Source organism: Epargyreus clarus, unplaced genomic scaffold (genome assembly GCF_041222505.1).
Source record: "Epargyreus clarus isolate Ecla_fem2 unplaced genomic scaffold, WU_Ecla_fem_2.2 ptg000010l, whole genome shotgun sequence".
NCBI classification, from domain to species: Eukaryota; Metazoa; Arthropoda; class Insecta; order Lepidoptera; family Hesperiidae; genus Epargyreus; species Epargyreus clarus.
In genome coordinates this window covers 6709719-6728691 of record NW_027332218.1, presented here as the reverse complement: position 1 = coordinate 6728691, position 18973 = coordinate 6709719, and the positions used below count along the sequence as shown (strand labels likewise).

The following is an 18973-nucleotide window of genomic DNA, read 5'->3' as shown; positions in this document are numbered from 1 at the left end:
ATAGGAACCTACGAAAACTAGAATCCACAAAAAAAGATCCACCCTTTAAATGTCCAGCCAACCAAGCAAGCGGAAAATACCCCATCTTAAAATTATACGAAGTCTAGACTTCGTGAGACACGTATTACTGCCACTTAATTATACTTAACAGTCTTAATTGTACACCTCCTTCAATTAAGGCAGCGTAACTTTAGAACTTTGACAATGTTGTAGAGGAACTTCCAGTTTTACGTGGCAAAGTTGTTGGAGACTAATGAGGGGAGCTTGTCCTGCACAGATGCACGGATAAACTTCCAAAAGTAATGGCTGAGCTAAACTTACAAAGACGCTTGGTTAGGTTTTGTTTTTGTCTAGAACTATTCTTTTAACGGTTTTAGTATAGCAAGACAGATGCACATCATCATGGGCGCTATACACATAAAAATGACGTCATAAATAACTAGACCCATAGTACCTTAATTCATTATCTGTGTCTGGCCGGTGTCGAACCCGAAACCTCCGTATACGAGTTCCGTGGTGACCTTTGTGTTAGCATAGCGCAAATTAGCAATTCCCATAAATCGAAAATAAATTTTGGAATCATAGCCCAGCCAAAGCCATACCTCTGTACCATTTCCTATTTTTGTGATATAAAAAGAAAAACATTACATTAACAAACCAGAGATTAGTAAAGATACTTCGCCGCCTTTAAATTGATTGAAGCCACAAACGGCTTATTAGTAAGTTCTTTTTTTTAATTCTTGACAAATAAAAACATTTTTAGATAAAAATTACGAATAAATAACTAATACTGCGTAATTTACACAATAAATAAATAATTATTTCAAATATTTTAGGGACATTTTAGCACGAAGACGTAGCAAAACTTTTTTACGCAACTATTTCAATTCTCAAAACTGGGTACATTTTCTTGTTAGGAGTGAGTAATCTTTACTAATCTATGTAACAAACATTGATTATTTATTGAAATTGAATTAAAACTTATATTATAATAAAAAAGATTAACTTCAATAAATATAATATATTACTTCGTCTTATACCTAAACAATGATGATATAGCAGTCTTCGGTCTTGGATCATATAAATTAATTTATATTTAAATTAATTAAGTATTTTGTACAAGGGATACACCGAAAATCGTATATCATCAAAACAAAATTCGGAACAAACTTTGTTTCATCTATGTTACAAATTGCGGAGAAATTTGAACTTTATTTGCTCACATTTATCTAGGGAATATAATTTTACCACGCTTAATTAGCAAACAAAAGTTCATAAGTTTGACAGGCTCGTGGGTGAATTTAGTTACGTAGCGAAAGTTCCGAGATAATAATGGCTTGTCCTGCAACTACTGCATTGCACAGAAGTCAGAAATACAAATGGTGGAAGAAAGAGCCGCTCCAGTTAGTTCATTTATCTGCCTGTACTGATAATGTAAAATTTTAATAATGAAACAATTCTAAACGACATGTCGGTAGTACCACTTTTATTTGGTAGTAGGTTCTTATTAGTGATCGAAGGGTAGTACGTACGTCTATTATCTAGTATATACATACTTACAATTAATAGTAACATTCAATACGTACATCGCCATATTCGCCATCTATTAGCGTCAGACTCTATTCGCATATGACTAAAAATTGTGACAAAGCCCAAAGCTATTACAACTATTAAAATCACATCTTATTTTAATACCTTTGTTACAATATTACTTGTCTAAAATTGTAAAACTATTGACTCACTAGGTATATAATAATACCTCTATATAAAATACATGTTTATTGTGAATTGGAAATATTAAGTAGGTAATAGAAAACTCCTAAAAATGCATTAATTAATTAGTTTTTATTACTAAAATCACTTTGCATATGAGCAAACGGTATGCAAAACAGAGGAAATTTCACTTAATCGTGGTAGCGTACACCCTAACATCATAACTGATGTATGGAAATTTACAACGGGGTGAAAATGTTCCGCAGAACTTCATTTAGACGAACGTAGGCTGCTTGATGAATATTCAGATACCGACTAAACACCGCGACATGAGATTGAAAATAATAAAGTTCTTTTAGTACTTACTTCATTTATTTTATTTGCTTATATTATAATAATTATTTCTTAATGCTTAAAAAGGGACAACGAGAATGTGTAGAATATGCCCCATCCCTTTAGAAATATGTTTTTTATTCTTGTTAAAATGATTTAAATTGACAATTTTTTTTTATAATATAGGAGTAGCAGACGAGCATGCAGTCCACCTGATGGTAAGTGGCTACTACCGCCCATAGACATCTGTAATCAACCCCAGATAGGATTAGATATCCTACCTGAGGTCGGCCACAGATGCGCCTCTACCCCTGAGGACTAAGCTGGAACGCCTCGGAAAAGTCTGTCTCCCTTACCACACCCTTCAAAACGGACCACAGCAGCGCCTAACACTGCTGTTATTAGGTAGAAATATATGTATGTGTAAATTATATCATATATAATATATCTATTCTTATACTTTGGAAACGCCGTATTGCATGCCAAATAAACATAGCTCATGCACCTGTAGAGCACTTGTCTGCCACATTACTGCCATCTACAAACATCTCTAAACAAAATAAAACAATTACAATTATACAATAATTCACCAAGTCACAAAATAAATAAATATATTTAGACGTAGCATGTGTCTCTACGAAGCCTCTACGAATACTTTTTCGTAATACCTGATTTTACATGGATTTATGCTGGTAACTTATTATTATATACCTAAAACTAATATTTTAATATTAATAACACTATTACGATTATGAAAATTAATGATTTTTGCTTAATTAAGTATATTTCAATATTTTACGTTAGGATATGTGGTCAAAACAATGAATTGACTATGTTTGAGCCTCTTAATGCTCATCGGTATTATGTAATCCGACCGTAACAACATTATTAAAGTCGACACATCCTTCACAATGATTTTATATCGGTCTGATGAAGGAACCTTAAATAGATAACCTCTACGCTAACAAAATTAGTGTTACTTATATTCCCAAGCTGACTACACTGCCCGTATAAGTTGTTTGAGTAAAAAATTACGTCCGTAAAACTGCACGCAACAAGTCACTATCCATTGATAGTTTCTTTAAGAATGTATTTATGATAGCCGTTATAAAGTAGTCATGGATACGAATCTGATAAAGATTGTAGAGGACTTGATAGAGGAATAGATAGTGGTAGTAGTTAATATTCATTACACGTCGATCCCTCGATCTCTATTCGACTTTCGTAGAGACCGGTTAAATGTGATATGCGTTGAGTCCAGACAGCATCTTTAGGTAACTAAACGCATATTCAAATGTCATCTGGTTTTTGTAATAAGTGCTTATTATTGTTATCATAAATTCACCTGAATCTTAACTGACTACTGTTGTCCACGGAAGTCACATTATAAGAGTCGTTCCTAAGGCCTTTTTTTTTGTTTACGAGGGGGAAACCTTCGAAAGGTACCCTATGCCGTGGGAGCGACACGGGGTTATGTGGGATTCTTACCGCACTAAAACTCCCCCGGTGGCCATCCTCGGCGCTGCGTTGAGGACTCCGGGATCTCCAGGGAACGAAACCGGACGTACTACCTAAGGCCTAAAGATATACAAATAAGAAAACAAGCATAGTAGACGTTGTTGCCAATCTGTAGTTCTGGGACTAGAATAGGGCTACTGTATCTCCTGCCTGTTTTACGAGGCGACTAAAAGGGGGATCTTCCAGGATTGCTGGCGACAAGAGTGGAAGCTCGAACTGTCCAGCCAGCGGCCCCGGGAAGGACGACGCTATATGTGGTCGCATACCGTCGTACCATAGTGGTCACTACGTCTTATTCCATTTTGTGCATTAATTTGAGCGGGAAAAAATAAATTTCACTAAACGCCATTACAAAAGCTTAAAGTTTAAGCTGTGGCTTACTTAGGTAAGATGTGGAAATTTTAAAGTGAATGCATGTTTCTAACTAAGTTGTTTTAACTCCCGTCTGGGTCTTAAGCAAATGAAATTATGTAGAGACATTCCGCTGACAATATACGAGTATCTACTATGTGTGACTACACTACAAACTTGTATTGTATGCAAGTAAGCATGTATGTACTGTTATTGTTGTATTTAAAAAATATAGCTTGACATGATTAATTTAAGTTTCTCGAACTTTTGTTATTATCACTTCTATTTAATATACTGTTGAAGGTGGTAGAACCCTTTGTGGTTCGACTCCGGCGGCACCACTGCCACACCTATTTCTGCCTAATAACAGCAGTGATAGGCGCTGATGTTTTCCGTTTTGAAGAGTGTGGTAAGGGAGACAGACTTTTCCGAGGCATTCCAGCTTAGTCCTCAGGGGTAATGGCGCATCTGTGGCCGACCTCAGGTAGGAATATCTCTATCTGGGGTTGATTACGGATGTCCATGGGCGGCAGTAGCCACTTACCATCAGATGGACTGCATGCTCGTCTGCTACTCCTATATTATAAAAAAAAAAAACTATTACTGATAAGTTAAAACGTTAACATCAAAGAAAACAACTTTAATTCGATCACAGAGGTCCAACTTTAAGTAGAGACATTTTTTAGCCTAGTAGTTTGAAACTTAGCAGATTTTTCGCCTATGATCGTACGCCTGAGTTCTTTTTAATTTACCAAAGATCAAGTTCGATTTATTCGAAGCAGAAGTAAATCGATGATAATTTACTAATCTGCCATCATTTCACGAATCAATCGCGCTCAAAGTTTAACCAGTATATTTCCTACCATTTTATTGACACTGTTAAATAACCGAAAAGTTCTCCTGACGAATCCAACCAAGAATAACCGAATAAGTTTAACAGACTTAAGTACAGTCAGCTCAAGTCGATGTCACAATATTACAGTCAAGACGATAAATATTTAATTTACTTTGAAGCGGTTTGGTGTAAGTCGGATAATCTGGTAAAGTTATTTTAGAAAATTATGTCCACTCCCCGAAAGTAATTTATAAAAGCCACCAACAGATGCTTTTGAAGTAACTTTGAACCGCAGCGCAAAAGTTCGAATGGTCTACAGTTATAAACAAAATTGATAAGCGTTCATGATTTGCTCCTTGTAATAGATTCGTCTCAGAGTAATAATTAGAATAGAGTTTTTCTATGACGCACATGGCATTTGAACGACTCATAAGCAAATATGCTTAGAACTAGCCTAGTTGTAAAAAATACTGCTTACTTTCACAGAACATTTCACGGGAATTACGATATTTACTATTAAAACAGCAAAACTAGCTAACACATTCCACTTGAATTATAACTTAACAGTATATATGCATACTGATGTTCTCACTTGTGCCATCGTTCGTAGCCCAGACGGCTCGCTCTATATTTATAATTACTCAATGAACAATAACAAATACTCTGACATTCATTGTACTTATATCAATAGTTACATGCATAAAATTAAATATCTCCTTAAATATCTGATTATTAGATAAATAATTCACATGCACATTGACAATCCAACAAATTGATGTAATATTTTTTTTTTATATACACTAAACTTTATCTTGAGCGCCAAAGGCAAAAAGTTGTGTCCTCGTAAATCAACAAATACACGAAAGCCGGTCTTATCTTTTTAACTGCGATAGCTGCCAGGCATCCTTTCCTTTGGGTAGAGGACAAAAATATAAGATAAGCAAACATCACCTATGTCAGTGCTATTCAATTTTTTTTATCACTATCCCTTTAGAATTATCGAATACTTAAAATATCTTCCGTCCTCCAACCCTCCGCTATTTCTGACACTTTGTTACAAATATGGAATCATTGTATATATATTTTAATTTAAGTTCACAACGAAGACTTCGCAACCCCTTTACGAAAGCTTTGCGACCCCAGGGGGTCACGATCCACACTTTGAAAACCACTGACCTATGTTTTACTCTAATAGATACACCTGAACGCCCGACCTTCGTAAAATGTCAAAACTAGTTTATATTTATACTACCACACAAATGCATGGATAATATAATTATTGACAGCTTTATCCACTTTTTTACAATATAGGAGTAGCAGAAGAGCAGTTCACTTGATGGTTAGTCGCTACCGCCAGCTAGGACATTTGTAAACAACACCATATTACCTGAAGTCGTCCACAGATGTGCCGCTACCCCTGAGGATTAAGCTGGAATGCCTCGGAAAAGTGCCTGCGTCTCCCTTACAACACACTTCAAATCAGAACACAGCAGTGCTTAAAATTTATTGGATTATTTACCTATTTATCCCCACTCGTTTAAACCTAATGTTCGACTAAGATTCGTTAATATTGTCATTTACACGATTCAAGTAATTGCGCTATGTATAATTTAAAATGCCATATTTATTAAAAGGTTTATAGTAAAGTTGAAAGGTGATCTCATCTTGTAAGAAATAATTTTTAGAGCGATTTTTGCAGCAGGTCGTTGAACTGTCAATGAAATTTTATCATCTCAATTATTATTCCCATTAAAACTTTACCACTTCAAAGCGGTTATTTTGGTTTTAACTCGTATTAAGAGAATTACCGTAGTTTGCTTTAGCATTACCCCTATCCCATTTTTGAAGGTGTTAGAACCCTTTGTGGTTCGACTCCGGCGGCAACACCGCCACACCTAGATATTCCTGCTTAATAAGTGTTAAGCCCTGTTGTACACTGGTTTAAAGAGAGTAGTAAGAGAGACATGTCATATTTATCCACAGGACAACAAGGACCGCATGTAGCAAACTTATCTTACCTATGGTTGGATGGATACCCGTGAGTAGCAGTATCAAGTAATTGGTTGTATAGTAATCTACAACTCAATAAGTTAGATGACATACACATCCTTTCACTCAAACACAAAACTACTTCATGATAAAAATACATGTGATAACCACGACCACCTGCTTTCCTGGTCAAACTAAATCCTTACTAATACCTTACTAATATTATAAATCCGAAAGTAACTCTGTCTGTCTGTCTGTCCGTCTGTCAGCCCGTCTGTCCGTCCGTCCGTCCGTCCGTCCGTCTGTCCGTTCGTTTGTCTGTCTGTCTGTCTGTCTGTCTCTTCTTCAGGCCTAAACCACTGAACCGATTTTAATGAAATTTTGTACTAAGGTAGCCTGAGACTCGAGAAAGGACATAGGATAGTTTTTATCCCGGAAATCCCACGGGAACTAGGGATGGTTATCTAAGATCGATTAATCGGAGAATCGATCTTTTAGACCAAAAAGTCGATTATTTTAATCGATATTAGTAAGGATTGAATCGTAAACTATGCATTTCATGAAGTAATAGATCTTTAGCAAAGTTGTTGTACATGAGCCCAATTGAGGTACATCCAATTTTCGCCAGATGGCGCCACTTTCATTCCAATGAAGGTACGAATTTTCAGTTTTATGTATGTTCGTATGACATATTATTTTCTTTTAAACGCGGGCGAAGCCACGGGCAAAAACTACTCGTAGTTGGTTATATAAAATATCATTGACTGGTTCTAACAATTACTAAAAATATTATGTTTTGTCCTCACTTGACGGATTATCTTGTGTTAGCATAAAATGAAACTCCTCAGATCCTCCGTGAACCTCAAGCAGACTTAAAAGTATTTAGAATTCTAATTAAATAATTTCCCTAAAGAAGTTGTTCTTAAAGTCCTTCGCTCAAGTAAATTAAAAAGATCTGGGGTTGAAAGATTTAGCCATTTTAAGATTAATAAGAAATAATGAGTCTTGAAAAACATTACTTAAACACTAAACAGTGATCTTTTAAAAAATAAAAGTACCTTGCTGTAATTTATAATATTTATTAAAGGAATCTGAATAATGGCATCAAACCACACAAAAATCATGTGCAAAATATACATAATTTTAAATATTGAAGTCACAGAACAAACTACTTTTGAAAATTGCATTTGCGAACGCGCCTGTCAAAATAAATATGGTTTGCATTTCTGTATTCGCATCATCTTTGTAAGAGAGTATTTTTCATAAACCTTCCTTAACCGGCAGGGCCATTGCATAAATACGAGATTTTACGTGTACAACAAAACCCTAAGTTGTCCTCAGGTTTGGATTAGCCTTAAGCTTCTAAAATTGTACAGAAAAATCCCGCCATTTCTTTAAAGGGATTGCGGTTTGCTCCGAACAATACGAGAAATAACTTGGACTGGAAGCTTATGTACAAAGCTGTTGTATTTAAAGGATTTTTTTAGATGCCGTGTGAAGTAGTTATAAGTTAATTAGAAATAAATACAATTTAAAATTATAATTTACCACGTATGCGTCTCTACAATGGTAGAAAGGGCTAAGTTAAAATAACTCGTCTAAATGTATCAACATTACCCCACCCTTAAAATCAAAACACACCAAAGCATACCATTGTTATTATTACGAACCGACCATCTTTGCATAAGAACTACACAAAAAAAATGAATAATAACGTCGATTTAAGTGCGGATTAGTCTAAGCAAACTAATATTAATTTACGTAACTTTGGTAGACCTCCCATCAACATAAACAAAAGAATAGACCGTAATATATTACATCCCATAGAACGGAGTCACAGTTTGTAGGTCAAGTATTATCAGACCTTGAAGAATAATTTACGATTATAATAGTGTGGCTAAAGTGAGACTTGAAATGGAATCGAATGGGTGCGACTGACACGTTGGTTCGTCGAGAGCTCTTGCTAGGGACCTCAAATTTGAATTTCTCGGCCTATACGCATACAATTCACGAACTTAGTAGACGTAGAAAATCCCTTCAGTAAATACTCAAAATAATATCTCCAGTACTTTGCGATAGGAATTGTGTGCTGAGATTTCGTATGTATGAGTCCTGCAATCCCTCGCAATTAATCTGGTATATTTATATAAATTATTCAAGCACATTACAGGAGCTGTTGGCTTGTACATGTAGAGAGATTAGGAGAGGTTTGAGTTCCTAGGAGTCCCTAACGAGCAGAGACCAATTTAATGGTTTAAAACTTCTAATGATGGAGCAATAAGAGGGCACCCAGGATCTAAGACTGTACAACTAAGAAGAGATTGCACATAATCGAGAATAAAGCGGCTTCTCACGCCCTAAGGCAGGAATAACGTTGATTCGTAGAGTCCATGGAGTATGTTCCTATATTTAGAAGATTTATGCTTTTCATGAAATAAAGAAGCTCAAAAACAGCAACAGAACAGATCATCTAGTTATACATAGGTCATAGGCTGCAACACCACCCTAAGCTTTCAAACAATATACCTACACCTGTTACATACTGCTAACATACAGCTGATTACTAAATGCTAAATGCAGAATACTAGAAACTGTTTTTTTTTAATATAGGAGTAGCATGCAGTTCATCTAATCGTAAGTGGCTACTGCTGCCCATGGACATCTGTAATCAACACCAGATAGGTTAGATTTTCCTACCCAAAGCCGGCAAAGTATGCGCCGCTACCCCTGACGACTAAGCTGACGTCTCGGTAAGGTATATCTCCCTTCCAACCCCGTTCAAACCAGAACGCAGCGTTTAACACTGCTGTTATGAGACAGAAAGGTGTGGCGGTGGTGCCGCCGGAATCGAACTACCTTCAAACTTCGCCACAAATGGTAAACAAACCAAGTAGCATTGGTTTATGGTCTTGCTAGTATAGATACAATACGGCAATTCCATAGAATTATGAGGGTTACGGGCCTCGCTTCTTATTTATTTAGAAGTCAATCAAGAAGAAAGGTCACGAAGCCGTTAAACGCCTACAATCGAATTTACCTGCATAGCGAGGCTACGTCGAAGATTAAATTCCCTGAGATAGGCCCTTCTCTTAAACCTAGTTTCTCAAGATTTTAATTACTGCAAGCTGTGATTACTCTGATAATTTATAAATACCATTTTTTTTAATTGTACTCTTAGTAAAATAGAAGTAAAATAGAAACTGCTCTCCCAGGGCAGACCCTGAGAGAGCAGTTTTCGCTCCTCCCACACCATATGGTGTTCACGACGGTATGCGACCACACATACCGCCGTCCTTCTCGGGGTCGCTTAATGGACGGTTCGAGCTCCCACTCTTTTCGCCCGCAACCCGACCGGGGTACCTACCGCCACACTTCTTTCTTTTTTTTTTTTATAATATAAGAATAGCAGACGAGCATGCAGTCCACCTGATGTGGCTACTGCCGCCCATGGACATCTGTAATCAACCCCAGATAGGATTAGATATTCCTACCTGAGGTCGGCCACAGATGCGCCGTTACCCCTGAGGACTAAGCTGGAACGCCTCGAAAAAGTCTGTCTCCCTTACCACACCCTTCAAACCGGAACACAGCAGCGCCGAACACTGCTGTTATTAGGTAGAAATAGGTGTGGCGGTGGTGCCGCCGGAGTTGAACCACAAAGGGTTCTACCACCTTTAAACTTTAATTTTTTTTTCTAACGTGAAGCAGTTGTTGCGTTTCATTCGAATCGTGTGGATGCCGGATTCAATTCGGCGATAGGCTTCAGGTAGAAGCTTTTCATTATGGCAGTGACCACTCATATTTAGGTGGACCCTATAATGGTTTGTTACTTCAATTACGTAATAAAAGAGGAAGAAAATTTAATACACATTAATATTTATTAAAGGCTTATACTTATTAAACACATTATTTTTGCCTATTTACCCGACTGCCAAGGAAGGGTTATTTTACATGTGTTGTCAATATTATTTTTTTGAATTTATCGGTTTTACTCTTTCCGCCGACGGAAATACTAAACAATTGTATTGCGTCAAATTATTATGAAACCGCGAAAAGGCAATTTATATGGAAAATTAGAACCTCAAAGGACTCTTAAGTGACTTTGTTTATGCTTCTCATTTAGAGCCTTATCAAAGAGATAGCGAACCGACTCCGTAGCGAAGAGGTTTTAGGGGGTATAAAAACGTTTCTCAACCGTCAATGCTGAGCGCCAGGATTTTGTGTAGAACATCTCCAATACCCACACCTTTTCTGTATCCTTTGGCACAATTGCAAAGTAGTTAAAATTGTAATTTTGTGAAATCAAATCAACTTTCTTCCCGAACCTCTGACTGCTTGGGAGTCTACAAAACATTTCGTGGTTAAACACCGGAATCTTCCTTATAATAACAGTGTCGAGCATTCTATATTCTGGTTTGAAAAGTTATAGAATTATAAGGGTTAGAAACTTATACAAGTAATTCCAAAGTAATACTCAGAAGTAGCAAATTACTAAATAACATCAATCGTCATACCATTAATTGAACACTTATGTACAATCAATTGGAAAATATGCTTTTTTTGCTACTTCAAGCACATAATAATGTAATTTAAGTTCTCTCAAGTATACGCTCCATAGAAATAAAACCTTTAGTTTCTTTAGGCACTAAGCAAGAATGTACTCAAGTAGCGTTCAAAAATTTAATCATTAGATTATTATTCAATAAATAGTAAAAAAAATGTCGAATAAATATTCTCATAAAATTCACCCTTCTGTTTCTCTACAAATTTAGTTCGTTGTCACTATATAAGCCCTAAATTTTATTATTTTTGCTTATCTTGCTTTCAACTGAATGGGTCATCAAACTATTCATAGAATGGGGTTAAACTCCTCCCTTGAAATTTATTTAAACTTAATTCATAAACAAGTATTCATGCTAGTCAACAATCTACCAACGCTGTTTTTTTACGGAAAATAAGCGCCACAAAATACTCATTCGACGATACAGGAGACACACATTATCTCTACAATTTATATTAATTCATCCCTTTTCATTTCTGCTTTCCTTCTCCTATTATTGTATGTTCTATGCTATCCTCAATTTACTCCTAAACTATACAACTTTACTGTTGTTTTAAAACTGCATTCTTATTTGGACAGTACCTATTTTTATTTCTTCCTAACTTTAACTCCTCACCGTAAGGTTTGCTGGAAGATATCGCTGTTTAGCGACAAGGTCACATTTTGTATTTTTGTAAATTTGTCTGCTTCTTTGTTATTTCATTTTATGAATATTATTAAGTGTATTATTATTATTAATCTAAAACAATTTGAATAAGCTGTGGAAAGTATCGCTATTTCTACGAAAGGCCTCATCATCCTGAATTCAGGTGGGCACTTACCCTCTTCACTGCCTCTACAGTTTCAAGTGACTGTTTACGGCCTTAATTCAATGTCCACTACAAAACACTCGGGTGTTTTATTTATTGCTGGTCTTAAGCTTTATGACCCATAAAACGGTATTCCAACATTCATTTGTCGGGACAACTAAGTATCTAGCGCGTTTGTGGAATGCTGAGCAGGTGTTCTATAAAACGTCATATTTTATTACCAAGATGCGCGCCGATAAAACTTTTATTGTTCTTTCGTGTTGACTTTTGTTTTCTCGTATACGTTATGCAGGTCGTAAGGCAGTTTTTGGGATCAAACTCAAAGGGAATTTACTGACGTCTAGTATTAATTAACAGGAACAATACGTATCCTATTGTGAGACGATAATAGGCTTGAGTCGTGGTACCGCATCAAATCGCGGGCAAAAGATGTTCTAATTAAGCCTATGATTATATTTATATGATTTTTATATGATTATATTAGATTTATATCATCCCCCCAGAGAAATGAAACCCAAAGTGAACTTTAACTTGTAAATCAATTCTTTATAATAAAAAACATTACTTAGGTATGTAGTTAGTTGTCCCTGTAGTTCCGGGACTAGAATAGGGCTACGGTAACTCCTGCCTGTCGTAAGAGGCGACTAAAAGGGGGCTTCCGGGGTTGCGGGCGGCAAGATTGGGAGGTCGAGCCGTCTGGCAAGCTACTCCGGGAAGGACGGCGGCGTGTGTGGTCGCATACCGTCGTAAACACCAGACGGTGTGGCGACTCCTGAAGCTCACCTAGGAGGAGCCCGAAGGGGCAACGCGTTCAGAGGACTCCGGTTGCGTTCCGTAGGAGATCCCGGAGTCCTCTTGGCAACTTAGAGGACGGCCACCGGAAGGGGTTTTAGTGCGGTAAGAATCCCACATAACCCTGTGTCGCTCTCACGGCACCGAGTACCTTTTGAAGGTTTCCCCCTCGTAAACAAAAAAAAAGTGTGTGTGTGTCAGCTACGATTGGAGTTTACTCCTTACGAACGATAATTATGATATATATCGAATAGAAAATAGTTAATGACGTTTTAATGTTTTATATATTGCTAATTATTTTTATTGTAATAATTACTTTCATATGGGATTTGAACTTACTGTATTTTAAATTAATAAAAGCACTCTTGATTCATATTTTGGTTAAAAACGCTACTTCCTTTTTGAGAGGATATGATGATTGTAATAAAAAGGAGGGATTGTAATGGATCATTATACGTTGCCGCCCAGCGACATGTATACATGTCCGAAACGAAATGTACCGTAACCGTCCACGGACATGTATACATGTCCGAGTTTAGCACCTTCGTATTTGGCTTATTTTAAATTATCTATGTTTTATTTGTGGCTAAAAATACTTTTAATATGTAGTCTGTGAACCTGTTTTACCGATACAACGCATTCCTTCACGTCACTAGTACAAAAAAATAAAATTATGACATTTCTATTCAGTGACTTCACTGGTGTTGCGCGTAAAGTGTGGATATATATGTTTGTCTCTTTCTACGTTACGCCTCAACTTTTCGTGTTACACTTGATTTTACTCCTCATAAAATTTCCGTACCGGGCCTTATAACTCAAATCGTTTCTTAAGGAGTAAACTCCAAAAAAAGGTAATAAAATAGTGTGCATATAACTTTATTTATGGACTTACAACATTTCCGTTATTATTATAACCGAATTAGTTGTCGTATGTCAAACATTACTTGATCAAGGTGCAGTAAAACAATAATCTTCAAATATTCAAACCTTAAATAGCCATTTGCCTTGTGTCCACCAAGGTCTGTTTCAAGGTATTTCCCAAGGTGAAGAACAATATGAAAGTTTAATGTAGATGTCAAAGCGACTCACTACCATAATCATCTTGTCAAAATTTGAAATATTGCAGTGACCGCTAAACTTAGCTGGCATTCGTAGAGCGAACAAACCTCATTCTCGTCCTAGTACTCAATTTACACACTCGCTTTCTCTCCCCAAATTTCTATAACCTTGTCGCTTATGTAATTCAATTTCATACGCAAAATGTCTCGACTATATACCAACCATAACTTATATCCGACTATCAAACTCCCGAATGGCTTCGCGACGCAATTCGACGAAAAGCCGAAAAATAAAATAATTTTCCTGGACGTGACGCCCACGCGAACTCCTCGTTTAAAAAGTCCGTCCTTGAATTCGGTCAGCCCGCTAAGAGATAACTTGATTGCGCCCAAAATTTACAAGGACATCGTGTATGAAAATATAAAGCCCGTGTTTACATTACTTCGTATTATGGGCGTCCTGCCTTTAACAAGACCTGCCTCTGGCGTGAATCAATTCCAGATTGCCTCACCATCTATGTTATACTCAATATTTTGCTTCATATCATTACTCAGTTACGTTCTGTACCTTTCTCTGAACAAAGTACAAATTCTACGTACCTCTGAAGGTAAATTTGAAGAAGCAGTCATTGAGTATCTGTTCACGGTGTATCTTTTTCCTCTCACCGTGATACCAGTACTGTGGTATGAGACGCGGAAAATTGCTGGAGTGTTAAATGGCTGGGTTGATTTCGAGGTAAGAAAAATTCAATTAGTAGTGTAGTAAAAATCGGACCTTTATGTGTTTTTGTTTGAAATATATTTAGTTAATAATATTACCGGAGTAACTTACATAACGATCTATAATATGTCTTACCTACTACGAACGATTTGCGTTAAAACGCAATTAAAATTTCTTATTTCGTATTTATTTAATTTCTTTATTTTAATTTAATGAATATTGAACTATTTGTTATTTAGAATATTTCATACATATTAAGTTATATAATTTGATCAAGTGAGCGACGTATGCAGCGTCTGACGGAGACGGAGTGTAACAATTTCAGTAACATGTTTAGGCATAGGCATAGGCATAGGCTATAAACGTACACAAGTAATTGCAACAATAAATTTCAATATGCAAGGCGCCACCTTGCTACTTCGCTCTACTAAATCTTTGCTTTGTCGCTATTGCTGTAATAAACATTATAATTGAATCGTAACTTTTACGAATGAAATCTGAATTTGTAACATAGATTAGAGGTGTGACTAGTATATTAGTAACAGGTACAGGTATTATAATACAAGCCATGTATATTCATATTAGGATAGGCGAATATAGAGTAATAGGTTACCAGGTATTAGTCAAATAATAGCGACGCGTAATAGCGAGGCGAGCAGGCGAGTCGCCTCGTTATGACAATATGATTTGCCGGCCGCGGTCATCTCCTCTCATTCACTCGCCCAGCGGCAACAGTAGAAATATAGACGAGTATAGAAACTCCCTACAAGCGTTCGAAACGGCACACTCACACAAACATGCGCTTGAAAACAACTAAGGCTGTTGAAGCATGAAGGAAAATTTAATCACCTTCACCAGTTTACTTCTGTAATAGGCATACTTACGAGATTAATATCGTGCATATTCTCGAGATCTTGTATTTTATATTAATTATTGTAGATAATATTACCTACGCAGGTATCAATATTACATTGAGTAGCTAATAGTGATCACTAATATGTGACTAATACCTTATAATAGGTATAGTATCATAATATACGATAGCTAATATATTCAATAATAGGAATACCTAAAAATAACCCTAATATAACATCTCTAGACATAGATCATTCATCTATCCAAAATACCTCTATGTATTTTTCTATATTAAAGTAACAGTGCCAACACAGTTGTCAATTGTTGTTCAGTGTCCAATTTACATAATGCTATTAATCCAACTTTATTTTTTTATAATTATCCTATATAGCAGTTGATTCACACGTATAATAAAAGTTAATGTATCAATTACCGCCTGTACCAATTACTAACCAAACCTAACCTAATCCTGTCCTCACTCCTAGTCTCTAAGTTAGAACGAAGTCCGCACTAACACATATGTCCAAATATCACCCTCCCGGGCTTAACCAAAATTGCATTCAAGTTAATAATGTTGCTTGCTCATCAAAATCTTTATCATATTCATCATTGTTTGGTATAATATATATGTACTTCGAAAATAACACGATTAAAATCACCTACAATCGCTACTATCTAGTAGATAATCTATTACAGATTTATCATCTTGAAAATATATAGATTGCTTTCGACAAATAACTTTTTGTTTAGTTTGAACGGAGAGTCCCATTTGGATACTCGCCAAGACACAATGACGGACAATTTTCCGGACAAAAGATTTTTGCACCTGGAAAAAGTCTAATAGATCTGACATCAGCAGAAAGTAAACCTGCTACAGAACTTACCTTATATCGTATTTTCCTATTGGTTTACTTACAAATGATTATGATTGTATCGTTTGGCAAGTATCGAATCAGCAAAACTTATTGATCTTGGACCTACACCAAGAAACATCAATGCCAAAAGGATTTTGCACCTGGCTAAACGAGATACACCTCAGAACTCATATTCTTCTAAAAATTTGACAGAAAATTTTCAGGGAAATTGTCTGTGGGAACTACCTTTTAATATTTTCATTTAAGCCACTGCGCCTAAAGGTTAATAAGAATTCAGTACAAAATTCTTGTGTTAAGAATATTACACAACTACAAGTACTTGAATTTTATCGTATTCTACTCTTTCCTAACTTAAGCTCGTGACATTGATTTTATATGTATAACTGTCTTTAAAACGTTTTATTAAATATATTTTTGGTTACAGATTGCCTATAAGACATTATCCAGACGCGCCCTGCCTGTAAAGTTATATAAGAAAGCTCTCGCGATTTCCGTCATCATTCCAATTCTCTCAACCACGTCAGTGATCATTACCCACATGACCATGGTGCATTTCAAGCTTATGCAGCTCCTACCATATATTTTCCTGGAAATACTTACATACATTTTGGGTGGCTACTGGTACCTACTTTGTGAAACGCTGAGCATTTGCGCCAATATTTTGGCTGAAGATTTTCATAAGGTATGATTCATATGGTATGTTTGATAATAAACGGTCTTCTCTGGCAATAAATAAGAATACCGCTCGCTCTGACTACGTACATGATTATCATGGTTGGTTGTTTAAATTATTGTTGAGGGAGAGTTGAACCCAATTCCACCGCTATATGATCACAGTTAAGATTGATTAGTAAAACGCATGTCTTACATTTGACTACGTAAGAACCGTAAAATTAAAAAAAAGTTTCGATTCTACACAATTGTATGATATGCAAAGAAGTTTTATTGTAACTCAATAACGTTTTTATATTTAAGGCGCTTCGTCACATCGGGCCAGCGTCCAAAGTGGCAGAATACCGAGCTCTGTGGCTTCGATTAAGCAAACTTGCCAGAGACACTGGCATCGCCAACTGCTACACTTTCACGTTCGTGAATCTCTACCTATTCCTCATCATAACGTTATCTATCTATGGCTTACTAAGTCAGATTTCTGAGGGTTTTGGCATCAAGGACATTGGATTAGCTTTGACAGCTATCTGCAGTATTTTCCTGCTCTTCTTTATTTGCGATGAAGCTCATTATGCATCACATAACGTAAGTTTTTAATTTTAGTAAGTATAAAGCAAATATGTTCATGAAAAATGATTTATGAGTCAATAATTAAATGCTATTGTGGTAAGAAGAAAAGATTAAAACCACTGTAACTTTAAATAGGATTTTTTTAAATACTGAAATAATCATTTTGATAATACTTTAGTCGTTATGTAAAGATATTTCTTTGTATTTGAAGGTTCGAACGAATTTCCAGAAGAAACTGTTACTCGTGGAGTTATCTTGGATGAATACTGATGCGCAAACAGAGGTCAACATGTTTCTGCGAGCCACAGAAATGAATCCATCGCAAATCAGTCTCGGTGGATTCTTTGACGTCAATCGAACGCTTTTTAAATCTGTATGTTTTACTAAATTAATTGAAAAATAATAATTGTTTTGCAGTTGATTAGTTCGACGTTAATTTTGGTGAAATTAACTACGAACTCTCTAACTGCGTTACTTTATTACTTTTCCACCTTTACTATGGATAATTATTTAAAACTTTGCATTAAAATAATTATATTATGTTTACTAGTTGTTGTAATAATAAGTATATGTTCCAGCTTCTAGCAACAATGGTCACCTATCTAGTCGTTCTTCTACAATTTCAAATCAGTATTCCTGATGATAGCCAATCAACTCAACAGAACACTGATGAAAAGACCTTCTTCAACGAAACGAGCTCAACTATTGCAGCAACCACTACTACCGTAGCTACTACAATTATTACAACACTAGCCAAGAAAAAGAAAAAGCACTAAACCGTAACGATAATTATTATTTAGTACGAATATTTAAGATTTTTAGGCAAATACCTATATAAAATGTATAATATAGATACATGACTTAGTATCCACTAAAACATTATATCGACATTATACGTATTATAATCAAATATGTGTTTTATTCATATTCTTAAGCATTTTAAGCACAGCAATATTTATTTACAACTATCTTATCTTTAATAAATGAAAAAGCGGGCGATTGTGACACCTAGCGGAAATTATTAGCATATTCCGAATAATATAATATGTGGAGGCACGCTAGTGCCTCCGCCAAGTCGAGCCAAAAAAAGCGGCACGGCTGTACCGCTCTTTTCTTGAAGCAATTCGGCCCATTTTTGACCCCCTGTAACTTCGTTGCATATGAAGCTAGAAGTCTGAATTTTCAGGAGCTAAGCAAGCATTGTATAGACACGGTATATTTCAAATTAATTTTAGCTTTAGGTAAAGTTTATTTGATATATGAAAAGAAAATGAGGCTTGCTGTAATATAATCAACTAGTTTTTGCCCGCGGCTTCGCCCGCGT

At 36.0% G+C, this 18973-nt stretch overlaps 1 protein-coding gene across 1 annotated transcript; it reads left to right on the top strand.

Moving 5' to 3' along the window:
* Positions 1-14161: 14161 nt before the first annotated feature.
* On the top strand, positions 14162-18425 carry Gr63a (Gustatory receptor 63a). Its single transcript, XM_073076945.1, has 5 exons — positions 14162-14695; positions 16835-17092; positions 17386-17664; positions 17861-18022; positions 18228-18425. Exons 1-5 carry the CDS (start codon positions 14162-14164, stop codon positions 18423-18425), a joined length of 1431 nt encoding a protein of 476 aa, XP_072933046.1.
* The last annotated feature ends 548 nt before the right edge of the window (positions 18426-18973 follow it).